The sequence below is a fragment of the Leucopleurus acutus genome (genome assembly GCF_964270905.1).
Source record: "Leucopleurus acutus genome assembly, chromosome: 5".
Lineage (NCBI taxonomy): Eukaryota > Metazoa > Chordata > Mammalia > Artiodactyla > Delphinidae > Leucopleurus > Leucopleurus acutus.
In genome coordinates this window covers 120,470,547-120,495,780 of record NC_139147.1, presented here as the reverse complement: position 1 = coordinate 120,495,780, position 25,234 = coordinate 120,470,547, and the positions used below count along the sequence as shown (strand labels likewise).

At 43.2% G+C, this 25,234-nt stretch overlaps 1 protein-coding gene across 2 annotated transcripts in view; it reads right to left on the bottom strand.

Annotated features, from left to right (window-relative positions):
- The window catches only part of SLC9A9 (solute carrier family 9 member A9), a gene marked incomplete at both ends in the record, with an annotated part of 539,820 nt that overhangs the window by 279,910 nt on the left and 234,676 nt on the right, over nucleotides 1–25,234 (bottom strand). The window contains one exon of one of the 2 annotated variants that reach the window (XM_082840556.1): nucleotides 2,588–2,720. In XM_082840556.1, coding sequence (XP_082696682.1) covers nucleotides 2,588–2,720 — 133 coding nt within the window. The remainder of the gene's footprint in view (nucleotides 1–2,587; nucleotides 2,721–25,234) is intronic. The other variant, XM_082840557.1, reaches the window with a different exon arrangement.

Here is a 25,234-nt window from a genome sequence, read left to right as displayed (position 1 = left end):
TCTCTTCCTTTTCTCCACCCCTTTCCCCAGATCTGGTCCAATATCAGAGCAGACTTCCAACCTCCAGGAATTTTTACCTTCCTTATCAATTTGTTTACTTATGTGTCCATACATTCCTTGCACACTGGGCAGAAAAAAGTTCCAATCTCAGCCCTTCCACCTCGTGCTGTCCCTGGGACCAAAGGCCTGGTTTTAAACCCCTGCCCTGAAATGTCTTAGTTGTGTGGACTTAGACAAGTTGCCTAACCTTATATGTCAGTTTCTTCAGCTGAAAATTGGGGGAATAACAGTATCTCCCTGCCACGGTTCTTATAAAAACTATCTATGCAAAATACTAAGGACAATGGCTGGCACGTGGTACAGTTCTGAATATATGTAAGATGACATAATTAATATCATGTCCATTATTACTGATATGTGACTCAGAGTGAGCTACTTAACCTTCTTGAGCCTCGATTTCCTCCTGTGTAACCCGGTGTCTTACAGGGTTGATTCGAATAAGAAGATATATATAAAGGCCCATGCTAGACATTCACTAAATGTTGTGATCATTACTATTACTCTACTCCAAACAACATGTGACCTCCATCGTCATTCCACTTAATAATTAAGAGGCAACAGAGAGTAGTGATCAAGAGCATGGTCTGTCTCTCGGTTTCACTCCTTGGGTTTGATCTTGGCTCTACTTCCAAGCTGTATGACCTTGGGCAATAGCTTACCCTTTCTAAGCTCCAGTGTCCAGTAAAAAAAGATATGACCATTGTGAAGGTTAAATGAGTTATTGCATGTAAAACAAGTAGTAGGGGGCCTGACATGTCTATAGTACTGGGTAGATTGTTAATCATTATTTTTAGTTGGAAGTCAGCCCTACCTTTTCCGACTTACTTTTGTCAAAGGAGTTGACATTCTCCAGGGTTTCCAGGACATGACTTTGGGGTGGTCTTTTGATTCTCTCCTCTTCCTTATCTCTTAGTACCAACCAATCACTAAGTCCTAGAGCTTCTTCTAAACATTGGCCTGCTTCCCGATTTCCACCCCCCCCAGGTTATCATCACAGTTTTCGTTGATCTTAATCTTCCTTCTCTCATTCACCCTACATACCAGTTCCTTATTTATGTTTTAAAAACAGGACTTTCATTGTGTCCCTCTCTGTGGACTATAGAAAGATGCCCAGGCTCCTTTGAATAACACTCCAAGATACTCCACAATCTGATCCAGTATCAGAGGACACCCCACCTGTGTCCCCTCATCTTCCACCGCTCACCAGCCTGAGCCCTCAAGTCCTTTCAGGCACAACTGCCATGTGCCACGGCAGCGCCCCCTCCGCCACACCTTCATGAATGCCGGTCTTCTCCTGAATTTCTTATCATGTGGCTTTTGCCTGTATCCTACCCATTTTTCAGGTCAAGCCCAGGTCCTACTCTGCATGTAAATACTGCGTTTCAGATGATTTTCCAGAATCATAAGATTGGCCAAGAGTCTATTGGACTATCCCAGACACAGTGGCCTCATCATCATTTGAATTTTTATAATCTTACTAAGGTGGCTCTGCAGCTTTAGCACTCACTTTCCATCCAACTCTTACTGTAGAGCTTGTCTTTCTAAGTTCGTCATTAGTTGAAGGCAGAGTCCATGTTTTATTCATCTTCTGACTTATCTTAGAAAACTTTAGTAGAACCTAGCCTTTTAGCAGTTGTTCAGTGAACTGTTAGGCTAGTCCTCATGAAAAGAGACCCCAACATTTTGCTTTCCTTGCCTTGATCCCTGACCCTTCTTGCATCTTTCTCCTTTCTTACTTCTCTTTCCCCCCCAAGGTCTCTGGTCCTTTGTTCTGCCTCTTCTCTGTAGCCTCAGTTAACACTTGACATTAGCCTTCTCTGGCTTTCCTCTTCAAATCTGACTTATTTTTGCCCCCATCCAACTGCTGTGAGTGAAGAGCTCACCAGACCAGCTTCTTTCCCTGGCTCAAATCCTCTAGGAATTCACCCATCCTCCCACCTCTCTGCTGAAAAAGAGGGAGTAAGATGACACACTTGCCTGGATATGGCAAACATCATTTCTGCTTGGCTTGCTGTTCCCCTTCCATAAAAGAGCTATGCATGCTCGTTTAAACTCACAGTCATCTTTGGCTTGGCCAACCCTGTGAACTAGTGCTTGATACAAGTTTGAAAAGGAGGCAGAGAACATTTAGTTTATCATTCCCAGTCAATCATGCTTTATTCTTGACCTTAGATCTTCAGTTCTTCCTCTTGACCTTAATATATCCAAGCCTGATACCCCCTGGTCACCTATATTCCTAGGTGGGAATTTTTTTAAGACTGTTGCTATCCTAGGGTCAGACAGTATGCGCAGTGCTAGAACTGGCCTTGGACAGGAAAAGAGCCTGGGCCCCTCTTCCACTGGTACCGACCTATGCTTCGAGGGGTGGCTCGGAACCGAGATGGCTCCAGTGGTGCCGTACTGCGCTTGAACGAGACTATCTAACCATTTCCTAGCCTGGAATTTGTCAGTCCTCAGAAACATTCCGGGGAAGTTGACTGCTCTGAACAGTCCCCAGCTTTCCACACAGGACAAAGGATATCAGTGCCGTGACAACAGCATACGCGGACCCCATTGCAAATGAGCCGGCGAAGATCCCCAGGAAATTCCCCACGGACTGGAAGAATGCGGCAGCATCAAATGCATTCGGATTCTCCTTGGGACTGTAAATGGATATAGAACTGAAAAGAGAAGAGGGTGACGGTTAGTCAGCGACTCCCATCTCATGGCCCAAACACCAGAAGTCAGAATTTAGCACCCACTTTTGGGAAGGGCACGTTTTCCTGTGAGGTTAGGTGCTGGTTGGAAGCTTTCAGGGGAAACGGATGAGGACAGAGAGAGGTGGAGAAGGCAGAAAGCTTTCCGCTTCCTTACAACCCAATCCCATGGTATCTATATATTGCTGCCCGTCAGTAAACATTTTTATATAGGAAGGGTCGTAAGGAATATTGTTTCTGAGCAAACTAGGCATTAAAACATGGTAGGCATATAAGGAATCTGCTGAGGAGATAGATAACTGTGAATTATTTAGCGGCCATATGTCTTCAGTGCTGTTAAATATTCACAAATGTTCCTGATAAAAAGTGCACTTTTATGGCCTGTGCACAAATGGATGATACAAATCACAGCATGCACAAAATATTCTGCTGTGATCTTGTCATAAACCACAAAACATTGCTCCTCTCCAGTGTAACCCTTCAGAAACAGAGCCCAGAGGACGTTCAGAGCATCACAGTATTAACCCCTGGGGAGAGACAAACCCCTCATTTTCCCCCTGAAACAAATGGCAGCAGCTGCCTAAGGTCATCGTTTATACCCCAATTCTGATGGCTGCCAACAGATTTACATCCACAGAGAAAAATCAATCCACCAATAGGCAGTCTGTTCACTTAAATAGTTTTGAGGATGTCATATTTGCTATTTTCTTTTTGTAACCAGGGTCTCAAATCCCACAGTGTTAATGTAAAGGACAAGGTGTGTCCTATTTTAGGAAACATGAGCTCCGTTATTGTAGCATCAAAATGAACAGATGTGCTAGAACCAGTAGCTTTCGGGAGACTAATGAAGTAACTTTTCCGATTTTTTTTTTTTTTGCAGTTTTTATTTTAATACAAGGTCTTTAAAGCTAATCAGACAAAAGCAGTAGTTTCTCAGAGGCTGCTGGGAGGGACCTTGTAGCTCTTAGAGAGCAAACAGTACACCAGACACACTGACTTGAGATTAGATAGGATTTTACAGAGATGTAACTGAATCTCTTGTGACTTGGATGATGAGAGTACGTTAACTCTCTGACCTGACTTTTTGTGTCTAAAGACTAGTTAAGAGAGAACAGGGGGAGTGGGTTCCAATTCTCCTCCAGGAAAATGTGTGGCATAAAAAAGGTAGTTTTAAATGTTTCTAGTTTTTCCCTGGATATCTTTAAACCCCCAAAGTAGGCCAAACACTTCTGCTTTTTTTTTTTTTTGAATTTTATTTATTTTTTTATACAGCAGGTTCTTATTAGTTACCCATTTTATACATATTAGTGTATATATGTCAGTCCCGATCTCCCAATTCATCACACCACCACTCTCACCCCTTGGTGTCCATATGTTTGTTCTCTACATCTGTGTCTCTATTTCTGCCCTGCAAACCGGTTCACCTGTACCATTTTTCTAGGTTCCACATATATGCATTAATATACGATATTTGTTTTTCTCTTTCTGACTTATTTCACTCTGTATGACAGTCTCTAGATCCACCCACATCTCTACAAATGACCCAATTTCATTCCTTTTTATGGCTGAGTAATATTGCACTGTATATGTGGACCACATCTTCTTTATCCATTTGTCTGTCGATGGGCATTTAGGTTTCTTCCATGACCCGGCTATTGTAAGTAGTGCTGCAATGAACATTGGGGTGCATGTGTCTTTTTGAATTATGGTTTTCTCTGGGTATATGCCCAGTAGTGGGATTGCTGGGTCATATGGTGATTCTATGTTTAGTTTTTTAAGGAACCTCCATACAGTTCTCATTGTGGCTGTATCAATTTACATTCCCACCAACAGTGCAAGAGGGTTCCCTTTTCTCCACACCCTCTCCAGCATTTGTTGTTTGCAGATTTTCTCATGATGCCCATTCAAACTGGTGTGAGGTGATACCTCATTGTAGTTTTGATTTGCATTTCTCTAGTAATTAGTAATGCTGAGCAGCTTTTCACGTGCCTGTTGGCCATCTGTATGTCTTCTTTGGAGAAATGTCTAGGTCTTCTGCCCAGTTTTTGATTAGGTTGTTTCAAACACTTCTGCTTTGATCATGTAATTGGATAAGGAAGATGAATGTGGATCTCAAATGGAGCCCTGTTATGTATATGAGAAAGGGATTGCCTTTGAAGTGTTCTTCTTTTTGTAAAGTGTTGTGCTTTGCAGAAAAAAAAGGAAAAGCAAACCCATATTTGGGTCCTTTGTAGCTGACAGTCCTGGGAAAGGGTGTAAAACCCCATGGCCATTCGGAAACTTGGTGCCCATGGCTGCATGTGTAAAAAAAAAACAGTAGTGATGAGGAAACATTCCAGTTGCTATCTGTCTTTCAAACAAAGGTTTTTGCACAGTAACACAGTTTTGTAAATAATTCTGTTAATTCCTAAGGCTGCTCCCAGCAGATCTGATCCTTAGAACTGGCATCTCTTCAACCCCATCTTCACCTTTGCACTCGCTGGAAGTGTTTTCTCTGTCCCGATGCTTCCCTAGCTTGAAGCACCACCATCACTTCTTTTGGCCATATTCCATATCATTACTTATGTAATGTTTGTTCTTAAATCAACTCATTTTTATTCAAATGCAAAAGCTTTTATTAAATAATATTTATGAAATCATAGTTTTGAGTTGCTTCATATATTGCTTTTTAATACACATGAGATTATGTAATTATTAAATTTGAAAAACAAAGTTCCCCTTTGTGTCACCTAAAATCATCTGGGTATCTCCACTGGTTCATAGTCTGCATTTTGGGAGATGCTGTTTTCTTCCTGGGCTCTGATCCCCACCCAGAAGGGTGCAGTCAAATTTCATACCTTCCCTGTGAGATCTGATTGAACTGAAGGGAAGAGCTTACTTAATTCTCCTTGACCTATGGAGACTCGTTCACTGATTTGCCAGCCCTAAAGCACTTCAGGATGTTAGTCGAGATGCATGGGGTACCTGCTATGTACCAGGTGATGGATTCGATGCAGGGAGTGGCGGGCAGGCAGGGAAGGGCATGGAAAGGAGAAGCAGAACTTGAGTCAACAAACATTTTACTGACCATATGCAAGGCATAGGCGGAGAAGCCTAAGATAGAGAAGACAGCTAGCTCATGTCAGTCACAGTGCTGAGAGCGATTGTGAGAGATGTGCAACATTTAATGGGGCAAATGAGGAAAGGGGCACTAGTTTAGAATAGAGGGGATGGCATTTGATCAAGTCAACAGTCAGTGATGGGAAGCAGGCATTCCAGGTAGTGGAAAGGGTGGAAGCAAAGGCAAGGAGGCAGGAGAGTTGAGGGCACTTCAACGTGGAACTATATAGTGATGGCTGGAGCCTGGCAGCACATATGTGGGCACTGGCGGAGGGGTAAAGGCAGGTAGCTGGCATCACTCAGAGCTTTAAATTCCACCTTAAGAATATACAAAAGCCCTCACATTTATGTAATATTTAGTCCTCTTATGCCTGCATTATAACTGTATTTGATCCTATAACATCTCTGCCAGGTAATTAGGGCAGGTATATGGTCATCCGTCTTTTTCTTTCTTTTCTCCCCCTTCCTTTTTAAAAATAAAATACAGAAACGAAGAGTCAGAGACATGAAGATCATATAGCTGCTAAGTTCAAAATGTAGATTTCTTGTTTCTCCCTTGAAAAAGTGATCTTGTTGGGAGGCAAACATGAACCCACATCAGGACCGTTGAGTGAGTGTGGTTCTGATTCTAAGGGCAATAGGAGTTCAGGCACCAGAACCTTGGATTCCATGTGTGGATGGAACACGAGAAGCACTCTCCCATGTGCCAGGAGAGTGTGGAGCACCTTGCATGGGGCGACAGAGCCCTCCTCTCCCATCCCACTAGCAGGTGAGACGCAGGGCTCCTCCTGGAAACCTGCTTTCGTGCCTGCCTTCTGCTCCTGGACTACAGCTTTGCTAGGCCTGGCCTGGGTCTTTGTCCTGCTTCTATGCCCAGGACACAGCCTGATGCCTGGCCCGTGGCAGGCTATATAAAGGTTGAGGGAACGAGGGCAGGCTGACTGGAAAGCAGGAAGGAAATAAGGAAGAAATGCAGCAGGAGAAGAGGCTTGCAAAAGCTAGTCATCTTTCAAATGGATCATCATCTGCAAGAGTTTTTATTAGGCATTGACTATATGTAGTCATGTCGTGGGTACTTTTAGGGTTATCAATGCAAGCTTGAAGCTAACACTGGAGACTCTTAGCTTGAGCGTCAAAGATCTCATCCTTATTGGCTGCATGGCCTTGGTTAAGTTACTCCATCACTCAGGCTCGGTTTCAAAGTCTATAAAATGGCCATAACATTACGTATCCCACAGAAATGTGTGAGAATATGAGGTACATTTAAAAACCTATAAATGAGACTTCCGGGAAGATGGCGGAAGAGTAAGACGCGGAGATCACCTTCCTCTCCACAGATACACCAGAAATACATCTACGCGTGGAACAACTCCTACGGAGCACCTACTGAACGCTGGCAGAATACCTCAGACCTCCCAAAAGGCAAGGAACCCCCTACGTACCTGGTTAGGGCAAAAGAAAAAACTAAACAGAGACAAAAGGATAGGGACGGGTCCTGCACCAGCGGGAGAGAGCTGTGAAGGAGGAAAAGTTTCCACACACTAGGAAGCCCCTTCGCGGGCGGAGACTTCGGGAGGCGGAGGGGGGAGCTTCGGCGCCGCGGAGGAGAGCACAGCAACAGGGGTGCGGAGGGCAAAGCGGCCAGATTCCAGCGCAGAGGATCGGGCCGACCGGCACTCACCAGCCGAGAGGCTTGTCTGCTCGCCCGCCGGGGCGGGCGGGACTGGGAGCTGAGGCTCCGGCTTCTGTCGGAGCGCCGGGAGAGGACTGAGGTTGGCGGCGTGAACACAGCCTGCAGGGCGTTGGTGCGCCGCGGCTGGCTGGGAGAGAGTCCGGGGAGGGGTCTGGACCTGCCGAAGAGGCAAGAGACTTTTTCTTCCCTCTTTGTTTCCTGGTGCACGAGGAGAGGGGATTGGGAACGCTGCTTGAGAGAGCTCCGGAGACGGGCGCGAGCCGCGGCTAAGAGTGCGGAGCCCAGAGACGGACATGGGACGCTAAGGCCGCTGCTGCCGCCGCCAGGAGGCCTGTGTGCGAACACAGGTCACTAGCCACACGCCCTTCCGGGGAGCCTGTGCAGCCCGCCACTGCCAGGGTCCCGGGATCCAGGGACGGCTCCCCCGGGAGAGCGCACGGCGCGCCTCAGGCTGCAGCGTCACGCCGGCCTCTGCTGCTGCAGGCCCGCCCCGCACTCCGTGACCCTCCCTACCCCCCGGCCTGGGTGAGCCAGAGCCTCCGAATCAGCGGCTCCTTTAACCCCGTCCTGTCTGAGCAAAGAACAGACGCCCTCCGGCGACCTACACGCACAGGCGGGGCCAAATCCAAAGCTGAGCCCCTGGGAACTGTGAGAACAAAGAAGAGAAAGGGAAATCTCCCCCAGCAGCCTCAGGAGCAGCGGATTAAAGCTCCACAATCAACTTGATATACCCTGCATCTGTGGAATACCTGAATAGACAACGAATCATCCCAAATTAAGGAGCCCTGTGGATGAAAGGCTCTTGGTGCTGCAGCCAGGAGTCAGTGCTGTGCCTCTGAGGTGGGAGAGCCAACTTCAGGACACTGGTCCACAAGAGGCCTCCCAGCTGCACATAATATCAAACAGCAAAAATCTCCGGAGATCTCCATCTCAACGCCAGCACCCAGCTTCACTCAACGACCAGCAAGCTACAGTGCTGGACATCCTATGCCAAACAACTAGCAAGACAGGAACACAACCCCACCCATTAGCAGAGAGGCTGCCCAAAATCATAATAAGTCTACAGACACCCCAAAACACACCACCAGACGTGGACCTGCCCACCAGAAAGACAAGATCCAGCCTCATACACCAGAACACAGGCACTAGTACCCTCCACCAGGAAGCCTACACAACCCACTGAACCAACCTTAGCCACTGGGGACAGACACAAAAAACAACAGGAACTACGAACCTTCAGCCTGCAAAAAAGGAGACCCCAAACACAGTAAGATAAGCAAAATGAAAAGACAGAAAAACACACAGCAGATGAAGGAGCAAGATAAAAACCCACCAGACCTAACAAATGAAGAGGAAATAGGCAGTCTACCTGAAAAAGAATTCAGAATAATGATAGTAAGGTTGATCCGAAATCTTGGAGATAGAATGGACAATAGAATGGACAAATTGCAAGAATCAGTTAACAAGGACCTAGAAGAACTAAAGAAGAAACAAGCAACGATGAACAACACAATAAATGAAATTAAAAGTACTCTAGATGGGATCAATAGCAGAATAACTGAGGCAGAAGAATGGATAAGTGACCTGGAAGATAAAATAGTGGAAATAACTACTGCAGAGCAGAATAAAGAAAAAAGAATGAAAAGAACTGAGGACAGTCTCAGAGACCTCTGGGACAACATTAAATGCACCAACATTCGAATTATAGGGGTTCCAGAAGAAGAAGAGAAAAAGAAAGGGACTGAGAAAATATTTGAAGAGATTATAGTTGAAAACTTCCCTAACATGGGAAAGGAAATAGTTAATCAAGTCCAGGAAGCACAGAGAGTCCCATACAGGATAAATCCAAGGAGAAATACGCCAAGACACATATTAATCAAACTGTCAAAAATTAAATACAAAGAAAACATATTAAAAGCAGCAAGGGAAAAACAACAAATAACACACAAGGGAATCCCCATAAGGTTAACAGCTGATCTTTCAGCAGAAACTCTGCAAGCCAGAAGGGAGTGGCAGGACATATTGAAAGTGTTGAAGGAGAAAAACCTGCAACCAAGATTACTCTACCCAGCAAGGATCTCATTCAGATTTGATGGAGAAATTAAAACCTTTACAGACAAGCAAAAGCTGAGAGAGTTCAGCACCACCAAACCAGCTCTACAACAACTGCTAAAGGAACTTCTCTAGGCAAGAAACACAAAAGAAGGAAAGGACCTACAATAACGAACCCAAAACAATTAAGAAAATGGGAATAGGAAGACACATATCGATAATTACCTTAAATGTAAATGGACTAAATGCTCCCACCAAAAGACACAGATTGGCTGAATGGATACAAAAACAAGACCCATATATTTGCTGTCTACAAGAGACCCACTTCAGACCTAGAGACACATACAGACTGAAAGTAAGGGGATGGAAAAAGGTATTTCATGCAAATGGAAACCAAAAGAAAGCTGGAGTAGCAATTCTCATATCAGACAAAATAGACTTTAAAACAAAGACTATTAGAAGAGACAAAGAAGGACACTACATAATGATCAAGGGATCGATCCAAGAGGAAGATGTAACAATTGTAAATATTTATGCACCCAACATAGGTGCACCTCAATACATAAGGCAAATACTGACAACCATAAAAGGGGAAATCGACAGTAACACATTCATAGTAGGGGACTTTAACACCCCACTTTCACCAATGGACAGATCATCCAAAATAAAAATAAATAAGGAAACACAAGCTTTAAATAATACATTAAATGAGATGGAGTTAATTGATATTTATAGGACATTCCATCCAAAAACAACAGAATACACATTTTTCTCAAGTGCTCATGGAACATTCTCCAGGATAGATCATATCTTGGGTCACAAATCAAGCCTTGGTAAATTTAAGAAAATTGAAATTGTATCAAGTATCTTTTCTGACCACAATGCCATGAGACTAGATATCAATTACAGGAAAAGATCTGTAAAAAATACAAACACATGGAGGCTAAACAATACACTACTTAATAATGAAGTGATCACTGAAGAAATCAAAGAGGAAATCAAAAAATACCTAGAAACAAATGACAATGGAGACACGATGACCCAAAACCTGTGGGATGCAGCAAAAGCAGTTCTAAGGGGGAAGTTTATAGCAATACAAGCCCACCTTAAGAAGCAGGAAACATCTCGAATAAACAACCTAACCTTGCACCTCAAGCAATTAGAGAAAGAAGAACAAAAAAACCCCAAAGCTAGCAGAAGAAAAGAAATCATAAAAATCAGATCAGAAATAAATGAAAAAGAAATGAAGGAAACAATAGCAAAGATCAATAAAACTAAAAGCTGGTTCTTTGAGAAGATAAACAAAATAGATAAACCACTAGCCAGACTCATCAAGAAAAAAAGGGAGAAGACTCAAATCAATAGAATTAGAAATGAAAAAGGAGAGGTAACAACTGACACTGCAGAAATAAAAGAGATCATGAGAGATTACTACAAGCAACTCTATGCCAATAAAATGGACAATCTGGAAGAAATGGACAAATTCTTAGAAATGCACAACCTGCCAAGACTGAATCAGGAAGAAATAGAAAATATGAACAGACCAATCACAAGCACTGAAATTGAAACTGTGATTAAAAATCTTCCAACAAACAAAAGCCCAGGACCAGATGGCTTCACAGGCGAATTCTATCAAACATTTAGAGAAGAGCTAACACCTATCCTTCTCAAACTCTTCCAAAATATAGCAGAGGAAGGAACACTCCCAAACTCATTCTACGAGGCCACCATCACCTTGATACCAAAACCAGACAAGGATGTCACAAAGAAAGAAAACTACAGGCCAATATCACTGATGAACATAGATGCAAAAATCCTCAACAAAATACTAGCAAACAGAATCCAACAGCACATTAAAAGGATCATACACCATGATCAAGTGGGGTTTATTCCAGGAATGCAAGGATTCTTCAATATACGCAAATCTATCAATGTGATAAACCATATTAACAAACTGAAGGAGAAAAACCATATGATCATCTCAATAGATGCAGAGAAAGCTTTTGACAAAATTCAACACCCATTTATGATAAAAACCGTCCAGAAAGTAGGCATAGAGGGAACTTTCCTCAACATAATAAAGGCCATATATGGCAAGCCCACAGCAAACATCATCCTCAATGGTGAAAAACTGAAAGCATTTCCACTAAGATCAGGAACAAGACAAGGTTGCCCACTCTCACCACTCTTATTCAACGCAGTTTTGGAAGTTTTAGCCACAGCAATCAGAGAAGAAAAGGAAATAAAAGGAATCCAAATCGGAAAAGAAGAAGTAAAGCTGTCACTGTTTGCAGATGACATGATCCTATACATAGAGAACCCTAAAGATGCTACCAGAAAACTACTAGAGCTAATCAATGAATTTGGTAAAGTGGCAGGATACAAAATTAATGCACAGAAATCTCTGGCATTCCTATATACTAATGATGAAAAATCTGAAAGTGAAATCAAGAAAACACTCCCATTTACCATTGCAACAAAAAGAATAAAATATCTAGGAATAAACCTATCTAAGGAGACAAAAGATCTGTATGCAGAAAATTACAAGACACTGATGAAAGAAATTAAAGATGATACAAATAGATGGAGAGATATACCATGTTCTTGGATTGGAAGAATCAACATTGTGAAAATGACTCTACTACCCAAAGCAATCTATAGATTCAATGCAATCCCTATCAAACTACCACTGGCATTTTTCACAGAACTAGAACAAAAAATTTTGCAATTTGTATGGAAACACAAAAGACCCCGAATAGCCAAAGCAATCTTGAGAACGAAAGAAGGAACTGGAGGAATCAGGCTCCCAGACTTCAGACTATACTACAAAGCTACAGTTATCAAGACGGTATGGTACTGGCACAAAAACAGAAAGATCAATGGAACAGGATAGAAAGCCCAGAGATAAACCCACGCACATATGGTCACCTTATCTTTGACAAAGGAGGCAGAAATGTACAGTGGAGAAAGGACAGCCTATTCAATAAGTGGTGCTGGGAAAACTGGACAGCTACATGTAAAAGTATGAGATTAGATCACTCCCTAACACCATACACAAAAATAAGCTCAAAATGGATTAAAGACCTAAATGTAAGGCCAGAAACTATCAAACTCTTAGAGGAAAACATAGGCAGAACACTCTATGACATAAATCACAGCAAGGTCCTTTTTGACCCACCTCCTAGAGAAATGGAAATAAAAACAAAAGTAAACAAATGGGACCTAATGAAACTTAAAAGCTTTTGCGCAGCAAAGGAAACCATAAAGAAGACCAAAAGACAACCCTCAGAATGGGAGAAAATATTTGCAAATGAAGCAACGGACAAAGGATTAATCTCCAAAATTTATAAGCAGCTCATGCAGCTTAATAACAAAAAAACAAACAACCCAATCCAAAAATGGGCAGAAGACCTAAATAGACATTTCTCCAAAGAAGATATACAGAGTGCCAACAAACACATGAAAGAATGCTCAACATCACTAATCATTAGAGAAATGCAAATCAAAACTACAATGAGATATCATCTCACACCAGTCAGAATGGCCATCATCAAAAAATCTAGAAACAATAAATGCTGGAGAGGGTGTGGAGAAAAGGGAACCCTCTTACACTGTTGGTGGGAATGTAAATTGATACAGCCACTGTGGAGAACAGTATGGAGGTTCCTTAAAAAGCTACAAATAGAACTACCATATGACCCAGCAATCCCACTACTGGGCATATACCCTGAGAAAACCATAATTCAAAAAGAGCCATGTACCAAAATGTTCATTGCAGCTCTATTTACAATAGCCCAGAGATGGAAACAACCTACGTGTCCATCATCGGATGAATGGATAAAGAAGATGTGGCACATATATACAATGGAATATTACTCAGCCATAAAAAGAGACGAAATTGAGCTATTTGTAATGAGGTGGATAGACCTAGAGTCTGTCATACAGAGTGAAGTAAGTCAGAAAGAGAGAGACAAATACCGTATGCTAACACATATATATGTAATTAAAAAAAAAAATGTCATGAAAAACCTAGGGGTGAAACAGGAATAAAGACACAGACTTACTAGAGAATGGACTTGAGGCTATGGGGAGGGGGAAGGGTAAGCTGTGACAAAGCGAGAGAGAGGCATGAACATATATACACTACCAAAAGTAAGGTAGTTAGCTAGTGGGAAGCAGCCGCATAGCACAGGGAGATCAGCTCGGTGCTTTGTGACCGCCTGGAGGGGTGGGATAGGGAGGGTGGAGGGAGGGAGACGCAAGCGGGAAGAGATATGGGAATATATGTATATACATAAGTGATTCATTTTGTTGTGAAGCTGAAACTAACATACCATTGTAAAGCAATTATACTCCAATAAAGATGTTAAAAAAAAAGAATAAATAACAGAAATAACCAAGGAAAGGTGGGATTGGAAAAAAAAAAAAACCTATAAAAAAGAAATAAGAGGGACTTCCCTGGCAGTCCAGTGGTTAAGACTCCATGCTTCCATTGCAGGGGGCACGGTTTCGATCCCTGGTTGGGGAACTAAGATCCAGCATGCCTCAGGACGTGGCCAAGAAAAAAAACCATTAAGATTAAAAAAACCCCACAAAGCCTACATATTTATCTTATAGGTTGTAGGGCCATTCATTGAGTGCTGATTATGTGCACAAAAAATAGGCTCTCAATGAATGCTGGCCATCGTCACCATCACTGCCATGATCATCATCATTCTGCTAAGAACTTCCACAGGCTCACAATGAAAGAGGGCAGAGCGCTGTGGCTGAACAAGGCCTTGGTTCCAACTATGGGCCGATGGGGTGTGGGTCCCCTCCCAGCACACTGTGCTTCTAGGTTGCTGCAGAGGGAAAAGTCACTTTTGCATGGGAACATCAGGGTCTCCAGGGAGGAAACGGCCATAGAAGTGACGCCAGTAGGTTGTCACGTTTTGCGCGGAGCTCTTGGGTCCGTGGATTAAGGAGGAAAGGAGCGTCCTCAGCAGCCTGGAAAGGGATGTGCTCCAGGACAAGAACAGGCCAGGAGACTGAACTTGAGTTACATCTCCCCAAGTTTAGCAGAGGACATTCTGCAGGCAAAGCCCTCTGGCTGCTGGTGAGGAGTGAGGCAAAGAAAGCAGGGGCCTTATGTCCCAGAGACATTGTATCTCTCCTGACTGCCAGGATTTTAGGAAGTTGTTCCTCCAGGCTCTAAGCCCTGGAAAGGAGGCATCTCTCTGGGCTCTGGTTTTCAGCTTCAACACTAAGCCTCTGGATTATGGAGCAGCAGTTGCAGAGGGTGTTTTCGGAAATGACCAAGGGTTTGGGTAGCATCTGTAGAGTTCTCTAACTTCAACCTGAGAAAGGACGGAAGATCATGTTCTAACGGTTTCAGCACTTTGAACTTAAAAAGGAAATACCTCCTCCCGTGCACCAAGGGAGATGCTTGAACCATTAGCGGATGCAAATATCAGAGCGGGGAGAGGCAGGGAAGAGGAACTGGACTTTCTGCTAATCTGTGTGGTGCTTGCCCTTTGGGACACCACTCTGAAGAGGCACTGTTTACAGCACATGCTGGTGAACATAGATATGTGATCTGCAGATTTCTGGAAAACAATGTTTGAGTTGGATAGAACCGATATCCTTGAAAATGACATGACCGGAAATACACAGTGGTGTTTAAATATTCATCTTATAAATTGGATATAAGTCCAGGTTATTGATTCTGAATCATTCTGTTCAGGAACAGATTATTCACCAAAAACTATTTTGATGGTAGTGTATTGCATACAGTCTCAGAAATAAATATGCGTATCTTTTACTCAAAATTTTTGAAATGGATGAAATATCCTAAATTCCTTTGATGATAGCCACATGAATAAGGATCACACTACTCGTTGTATCTTTTTTTTTTTTTTTTTCTTTGCGTTACACAGGCCTCTCAGTGTTGTGGCCTCTCCCGTTGCAGAGCACAGGCTCTGGACGCGCAGGCTCAGCGGCCATGGCTCACAGGCCCAGCTGCTCCGCAGCATGTGGGATCTTCCCGGACCGGGGCACGAACCCGCGTCCCCTGCATCGGCAGGCGGACTCTCAACCACTGCGCCACCAGGGAAGCCCTTCGCTGTATCGTTTAAGACTCACAGACACCATCAAAACTCCAGTGTTTCTCAACAACCCATCTTCTCATCTTTACGGTGTTCCTACAGGAACCCCCCTGGCAACTTAGGTAGCATTAAGGGCATAGTATCTGAATCTGAGATCTGGGTTGAAATCTCAGCTCTGCCACTTACCGGCTGTGTGAACTTGACCAAGTTACTTAGACTATATGCACCTCAGTTTCCTATGATGACGATAATTAAAAAAATGATACTAAAATGAGGATGATAATAATAGTACATATCACAGAAGGTTGCTATGAGAAGTCAATCAGTTAATGTTTATAAAGCATTCAAAATGGTACCTGGCACATAGTAAGAACTAGATAAGCATTTCTTAAGTTAATCATCCTTCTTCAAATAACCGATCTTCCTCCCCCTCCCCCTTCCTCTTCTTCTCCTTCTTCTTCGTCATTGTGTTGTTTGTCTGTCTTTCCATCTCTTTCTCAAACTGAGAGATTGGTTTAGTTCTAAAAGAAGTATCCCAAACTAGATGTCTAATGAGTACCTCAACCAAAACAGAACTGAGATGTCATCACCTGTCTCTCTCACACTCTGACTGGTCCTTGGTCTAGAATTTCTTGGTATCAGGGACCATTTGATCATACAAATTGTTTTGTGTAGAATGGCATGTGGCACATATGCTCAATAAATGCCAGCCATGAGGAAGAAGGAGAAGGGGGGCGAGGAGGAAACGAAAGAAGAGGAAGTAGGGAAGAAGTTATTGCAATCATGCTGAGAGTGAAGATGAGATCATGTATAGAAAGTATTCTATAAATGGAACCACCATCACTGCCGCCAATGCCATCCCTTCCAAAACTCTGGCCATCTTCCCATTCTGGACCCTACGGAGTCATCGCTCTCCTGATTCTTACAATCTTTCTCAAGACCACCCAGCTTCCATCACCACCCACTCCTGTTATTCTTTACTGCTACTGCTAAAATATTTTCCCCATAATTTTCCCTCACAGAAACTACTCAAGCTCCTGGGCAGCCTTCATTCATAATGATGTTCGCCTCTGACAGGTCCTCCCAACTCCCACAATCTACTCAATATTCTGGGTGCCTAATTGGGACAACCTGCTTCTCTTATCTCCCAGTCCAGTCTCACTTCTCTTGTTAACATGAATCAATGCCACTTTAAAATTTTAAAAGGAAAGTTTTAAGCATATACATCACATCCCTTTTTGAATTTCTATGAATGTAATCAAGAAAAAGATGGGAAGATGATTACTATAGCCAAAGATATACAAAAAGGACCTTCCATTTTCTCTGCCAAATCTTTAATCCCTAACAAAAAAATTTAAACTACTAGCACCAGTTTATTACAGAGCTCTTGATTCTTCCAACTGTACTATATTGAATCCTTCTTTGTGCTGGGTGTATAGTTCCATCAATGATGTCTTGGTCAAATTCCATTATTCAGTTCCTTTCGGTTATCACAACTTAGTGCTGTCCAGCTTAAAACCTAAATCTTCAAAGCAAGGTTCTTCTTCTCCCTGCAGAATATTCTAGAGCAGCAGGCAGGATGACTTGAAAGGGAGGAGTGGTGCACTTGGTGGCACAGTGGTTAAGAATCTGCCTGCCAATGCAGGGGACGTGGGTTCAAGCCCTGGCCCAGGAAGATCCCACATGCCGCGGAGCAACTAAGCCCGTGCGCCACAACTACTGAGCCTGTGCTCTAGAGCCCGCATGCCACAACTACTGAAGCCCGTGAGTCTAGAGCCCGTGCTCCGCAGCAAGAGAAGCCACCGTAATGAGAAGCCCGCGCACCACAAGGAGGAGTAGCCCCGCTCACCGCAACTAGAGAAAGCCCACGCACAGCAACAAAAACCCGACGCAGCCAAAAAAAACAAAACAAAGAAAGTGCTCAGGAATGCTCCCCTCCACCTCGCTCCTGAGCACCAGCGTCCCCTGGTGTTAGAGGCATGGAGGAGTGATGGGGAGCCAAGCTCTCCACCTTTTGTGGCCAATTGTTTGGCCACAATGGACAGGGTCCCTGGCCTCACTCTTGTCCCTGCTTGGTCCGTTTCTTGGAAGCCCCTGCTGACATGGTGGCACCTCCAATTTATAAAGAATCCCCTCACAGGGACCATTCAGTTTTCCTTCTGCCCTGCCAGCTGTATATATTCCCAGCCCTTTTCTATGGCTTGGATCAGGGTCCACTTGGGGAATTCGGTGGCTCTCACACCTCCCTTGATCTCCAGTCCCCTTTAGTTGGGGCACCCCTGAGCACCCTCCCTGGACCATGGAGCACTCTTCTAGGAGGGCTCACCTTGCCCACTCCCCAAACACAGCAAACGAGGGAGCCTTCAGGTCCTGCTGACACAGAGGACTCCAGCTGACTCCTTCCAGAAATCTGTAGGCCAGTCCCTGTGTTCTTCTGCTCTCTCACTCCAAGAAGACACATCCAAGAACCTCCTTCCCTGCTCTATTTTGAGAGGGGCTCAGCCCCTCTGCAGTTCCTCCCCTGGGGACAAGCTGGCAGCCTTCCTCTTGCAGGCAGCCTCCATCTATTGGGGTGATTCCAGTGGCGTTCCTTCCACTTGACTTAGGGGAGAGGAAGCTCCCTCACGGGGAGGGGTGACAGCGTCACACCTCAAACACTGCAGTCTCTCCAAGGAGGACCCCCTTTCTTTCCCACTCCTTTCATACACTGTTTTGAGACCAAGGAGATGGGGTAGGAATTGGAGGAAATGAGGCTGATGCTGTTGCCAATTCAGCCTGTTGGGAGGTGTGTGGTTCTAAGTGCTGGGGAGCGCTGATGCTCCTTTTAGTAGGGAGGCATTTAGCAACTTTTGTTTCAGGTCTGCTTCCTAAACCCCGTTTGGAAAACAGGCAAAAACCCACAGGATGATGCATCTTGTGACCTTTATGTCCGGATGCTTCTAGTTTCTTTTCTCCCCATCTATCTAGAGTTGCCTTGTCATTCCGCTCTGAAGGATACATTTTAAGGAGAAATGCAACATAGAGGGGTGATGGAAATTTGTAAAAGCTGCTCTGTTTGGTTGGTCCTGAGTTTCACAGGGAAGAAAGTAGAAGAAAAACTAATTACAGTGCTATTTTGTGTCTAAAATTGTTTATCTCCCCCCCCAAAAGAAACAAGTGGGTCCTTATCTATTATTTACCTTTTAATAACTCTACCAACCTGCGTTTTCTCAAGAAGTTGCTTAATTATGAATAAGGAATTGATTTTATGGGGCCAAGAATTGTGTGAACACATTGGAATTCATTCTGGCATCTGCTTGCCCATTATTCTGGCTTATGTCCTGCCAAAGGCTGATGAAGGTCTGTCAAGAGAACCTGCTGTAAAACATAATGACTTCAGGAATTGGGGGCATTCCAGGCACCCTGGGAGGTTAGAAAAGTTGCCTTTTAATAATAAGTGGTTCTGGCCAGAAGTTCACTGAGCTTGAGTTAGAACCACAGCGTCTCACCTTCCCAAGGGCAACAGCCCTGCAGGGTCAAGGGCTGTGTTTCAGGAGGCACATTAATGAACTCTTGCAGCTTCTGAAGGACTGTTTAGTTAATGACCGCTCCCTTAGGGTCCAAATTCACACCAAACAGTGATTTTTCCAAATCCTTGACAAATATCACTTTGCCATTTTGACGTCTGGCACCACAAGACACGGAGAATTTTGTGGGAAGTATGAGTTAGTATATCATGGCTGCCCCCAGAATAATATGATCTCAGGCTGAATTAATGGATTCATTCTAACAACAAATGTTTCTTGAGCACCTACTATGTGCAGACATTTTTCTAGACACTAAAGATCCAGCAGGGAACACAAAAAACCTTCTGACCTCATGTTCCTTACGTTCCAGTGGAGAAATCAACATAATAAATAGCTAAGCAAGTAAACATATGATTTAAGGGCAGAGGAGACAGAAAAGAAAAAGAAAGCAGCATGAAGGGATGGAATAGAGAGTGATGAGGGTGCTGTTTTACTTAGGAGGGTCAGGAAAGCCTTCTCTGAGAAACATTATTAAGTGGAGTCCTGCATGAAAAGAGTGGGGAGAGTTTTCTAGTCCTTGAAGCAGAGGCAGTGTGGCTGTAGGGGAATGGGCAAGGGGAAAGTGGTAGGAGACAGGGCTGGAGACTGGGCTGGGGCCAGGTCTTATGGAAGTTTTCGGGACTTTCTTAGGACTTAGGATTTTCCTCTAGGGGTGAAAGGGCATCCACTGGAGGGTTTGGGGTAGGGGAGCATGGTATAGAACATTCCAGGTGAAGGCTATGTTAATAACAGTAGAGGAAGCTGGACAGGAGTCAGCATGGTCCCGTTGTCCTCCCCCATGGCTGGATCAGACGGGGCTTTCTTCTTTGGTCTGGGCGGCACCATCTGAACGAAGCCTGACAAACCATAGCAGACCACAGGAGAAAGAGTAGGGTGGTGGGGAAGAAGAAGTAAGGAAGGAGGGGAGTTTAAAGGATAGATGAGTTTAGCAGAAACAGCTACAGTGAGCATTGGAAAGGCGGTCATGCAGAGGAAGGACTGGCCTCGTTCTTTGTGTTTCCAGAAGGCAAAGTAAAGTCCACGAGTGAAACATCAGAGGGAGAAAGATTTCAGCTTTATATTCTATTTCAGAATTTCCTAATTCTTAGATCTGATGGAAAACGAAATGAGATCTATAAAAGTCAAGTTCTCTGTCGCTGGAGATACTTAAACATAGAATGAAAGAGTTACCTGTCAGGGTGTTATGGAGAAAATTCATGCACTAGACAGTTGGGTAATGTGGCCTCGAGGAACCTCCCGCCCCCAGGGTCATTGACTCCCTATCTATTTCCAGCTTCCTCCAGGACTATCAAGAGAGGGACGGAGGGTACTTGGCTTTCTGGGCTACCCAAATCCTGCCATTGGAAATGGCTGAGTATTCAGCGAGCAAGGGGCAGTACTTCAGTGCGGATGCAATGAAGGCGCCGATGATTTAGGTGGGAGCCATGTTGATAATGACATCAAGAACAGTTACAAATTTCAGCACGGAATAAAGTATTTGACAGATTCCTAAGTGGCTCTGGTCCATTAAGTTCCAACTTTAAAGTGACAAAGAGAGCTCTGAGCTTAAAATTGGTTAAAAGGGAAGAAGAGTTAAAGGAGGTTTGTTATGAATTATATGTACATTTTCTTTGAAAGGACATCTTAAATTACTTTGCGATTCAGCCTGAAAAGCCTTGTCAGAATTGGATTAGTCTGTGGGCTTTGAGAAATTTTCTCTTGCACCTAATATTGAGAGGAAAGTGAATCAGAGGTAGTCCTAAAGATAAAAGTAACTCGCAAATACTCCTCTTATTTTGTTTGCTTTCTTTCCTTCTTTTCTGAAGCAGAAACAGGAATTTGAATCCCACCACTGTGAACCTATTTAAAAGAGAGAGAGAGAGACACTAATTCTCATGATCTAATGGGAACTTCAACCCTTTCTCCAACTTTTCAGTTCCTTTAATCCTCACTAATGAAATCTTAGCTCCAAAGAGTACTGTAATATGTGAAACTTTTAGTCATAATAGATATGAAAAGATATAGAAAAGTAGGTTAATTGCCACTAAAGATGGAAATCTAGTTAAAATTAAAATATAATCATTAACAGGTGTAAGAAAGACCAAATATTAATCCCCAAGGTTGAAATGGAGAAGGGGGTCAGGTGCTCCAACATTTACTGAGAACTCAAAATACAGATTATTCGCTGTATTTGTTACTATGGAGCATTCACTATGTGTCAAGCTCTATGTTAAGCATTTTTATAAACATTATCTCACTGAACCCTCACAGTGACCCCCTGAAGTAGGTGCTATTATGATTTCCATTTTATAGATGAGGAAACTATGGCTTAGAGAAATGAAGTAACTTTATATATCTCACCTCATTTAATCCTTCCAAACATGTAATGAAGAAGAAAGTATTTGCATTTTAGAGATAAACGGACTCAGGGATGGTAAATCATTTGCCCCAAGTAACTCACTAGTAACTGGAGCGGCAGCCATTCAACTCAGGTCTCACTAGTGAAAGCCCGTGTGCAATGTAGACTGGGAAGTGAAAACACTTGCATCCGTCGCCTGAGTGTACACACAGATAAATAACTCAACAAACGTTTCACGTTCATAGGATAGAGGCAAAGACTACTCACAGAAGGTTAAGATTTTAGGACTTCTGGTACTAATGTGTAAGAAAAAACTGCATTAATGAATATATTCATTTTGATATGAGGAGTTTTGCTGACCACCTACTGCTGCTTGGAGGCCAGGATTTCTTCATGGAGGGCTCTTCTCCACATTGAATGAGTTTGTTATGACACTATGTACACTTCATGTCTCTTGATGTTCATGGCAGCACCAACTCAGGCCTCACATCACTTCATGCAGTTGTTCACACTGTGCTGCCATGTGGTGACTACTGTCTCTTTATAGTAATTACTTACTTGTGTCACAGTGTCTTCATCTAAAAAATGATGATAATAACAATTGTGCCTCCTTCATAGAGTGGGGATTAACTGGGTTAATACGTGTACAGTGCTTCTACTTGGAACACAGAAAGCACTCCATAAATGTGAGCTGTTATTATTGTTGTTACTGTTATTTATATCAATATTATTGTGGGAATGATTATCGTTCACCATTTGCTCAAAAGAAAGCAATAAAAACTGAGCTCTTCTTCTAAGAATATAGAGGCATTCAGGAATTCCAATTAAGGTGTCAGAACATTATAAGAGTCTTCTGAGGTGGAATGAGTAATACATTTAGAGTTAGATCATGTACTGAATTCATCTTTTTCTTAATGAGGTCTGTAAAGCAGAAGGTTATTGGGATAGTATCAAAAAAGAAGATGCATGTAAATTGTTAATAACAGTTAAGACCAAAAGATCCACGGCTGTTTTACAAATCCAGCAGAGTTTAACTTCCAGCAGCCTTGCTGGAGAAGGGGACACCAAGATAGACATGCCACAGAAATCCCGTTGCTATACCTGAAGCAAAAATGTTCATGAACAGAAAGTATCTAATGAAGTTGTATAGAATTGTGGGTCAGCAACAATCAAGGAAAAATCATGAAATCGATGGAGCTGCTTTCATGGCGATCACCAATTCACAGCTCCCTGCACGCTACATAGAGATAAAAAGAATCCGAAAACAGGCACTTGCTTTCATTGGGGCCTGCAGTGCTTCACAGATGCTGTGGGCTGAGGACAGAGAGATGGGGGGCTGAATGACACACTAGCTTCCTCTGGCTGGGTCAAAGGACTTTTTCATAGACAATGTCCTATGAAAAGCTTTCCTAATCTGGGTGCCTTTCATTCCTGTGTTAAACAAAACTCACTCCTGTTATAAACAGCTTCCTGAGACAGCCTGATGGAGTTTCACCTGGTGACAAGCCAACTCCCAGAAAATATTTGCAGTGATCAACTCATATTCCCAGATCCTTCTCCTGTGCTTCTATTTATTAGCAATTAAGTGAGCATCTGGGCCCCAAATCACAACCTAATTGAGACTCTGCATCCATAAATAGAGCTGCAACTAAATAGAGTTGCAGATAATTTTGCTTGAGTACAAGTTTATCTTTGGGAGCAAAGCACATAGGTATGTTGCCTCCCCTCTACAGATTTTGATTTTATGTTTGAAGCATGGGAGCTGTGGACCAACAAATCTTACCAAAGTGGGTTTTGCTTTCACATAATGCTTTTAAATTACATTATATGTGTCTAGCAGTTGCTATAAAGTATATATTGCAGAATGCTAAAGTTGCACAGTAGAGTCATCTCTGATACTGCATCTTCAGGATACAGCTTTATCTAGGATAACAATGTAGACTTCACAGTATATTTGAATCTCGAACTAATACAACTTGTAAAAATCGAGAGATTTCTAACTCAAGCAATTAATAGGTTTTTCCCACCCATGTAATAAAGATAGTTACGAAGACTTGGAGTCAGATGCCAAGCACCAGGATGAACACTTCATTTACCAAGGCCATTGCTGAGCCGTGAAGGAGCACAAGCTCCGGGGGCTAGGGCCCTGAGCCCTGGGCCCTGAAGCAGTCTTAAAGGTTCAAGAAGATAGGTTTTGCGCATCTAGGTGGACAATAGGTCAGAGGCTGGGGAAAATGCAGACTGGAAGGCTTGGTGGAGGACTGGGGTGGAGGCAGGTGAGTACAACACTTCAAGTTAGACCCAGGTGAGCAAGCCACAATGAGTATATATACAACCAGCAAGGCAGCCAGGGAATCAATGATTCGGGGAGTCCAGGGATGGATGTGAACCCAACTTAAATGCACACAAGCACTTTGCTGGAAGGAGAGTCCTTAACTTCCATACACCTTCACCATTTATTCCATGACCTCAAAAAGGTTAAATACCACTGAAGTAGGGGTACACAAATTCTGATGGCAGAACAAGGAGGGAGTGGTCAGAAGCTGAGGCTAACAGTGATCTACAGAAGGGGAGATAAGAGACAAAATCAGATAACCAGACCAAGGTACAAGAAACAGGAGTGGGGTCATGGAGGAAACCCCGTGCTTAAGCCATGGCCTTTCACTCACTGCCTGCTCGGGTAGGGGTCGTATATGGCAGCTGTGGGCTAGCAGGCAATGCACGGGAGAATGTCAGTAAATAATGACATCTAAGTATATCTGGAGAGAAAGGGGATGTTTTGAGAGTTGTATTTACACAGGAATAAATGACAGAGGAAGTATAGCAGATAACATCGTGAAGCATAAATTAACTGTGGCTTGAATCAATCCTACTCTCTCTTCAGGGTTTAGCTTATGTCAACTTTATTGATTCAAAACATCCAAAGTCACTCACCATCACCACCACCACTACCAGGGCTTGGCTCTCCTTAGGTCAATCAGAATGTGTGAGACACAACAGCTCCCAGGCCTTGTTCAGTGCACCCATGGCAAGATCTTCGAAAGATCTACTGCCTTTATTTATATGTCATGAGAGCACATGGGAGAAACAGGGAATTTGGGAGAGAAATGTTCCTTGATGGCTCAATTATGAAATAAGTAACATGTTGGTAATAAAAAGCATTTGGGATATAGATGTCTTTCTGTAAGATGGGTTAAAAACTAGTGAATTGTTCATATTGTTTGTAAGGGAAGAAACTGGTAGCCAGGGTGGGTCAGAAGGAGGTGCTGGAGATGCGGCCCCTCCTATTTGGAGGGCAAGTGGCAGGTGGGGAAGGCTGCTTTGGGATAATTCCCCTCTGCTCCTTTTATGGTAGGGGGTCTCTCTCGCTCTCTCATTTTGTTTTTTTGTTTTTTGGATTTCTTTGGTCAGGTCTATTTTGTATTACCATTCTACCCACCACTAACTGGGTATGCTACCAGCTAGTGTTGAACTTTACTACTTAAATGGGACTAAGGTTATATAGAAATTACAAAGTCTTTGAGATAAAGGGCGAAATTCAATAATTATACCTCACTGTCTCCTCTGGATTAAGTGTATTCATTAGATTTTTATTCAAACCTATTACCACCTTCTTGGAAAATCCAGTTTTTAAAAACATGCCTCAG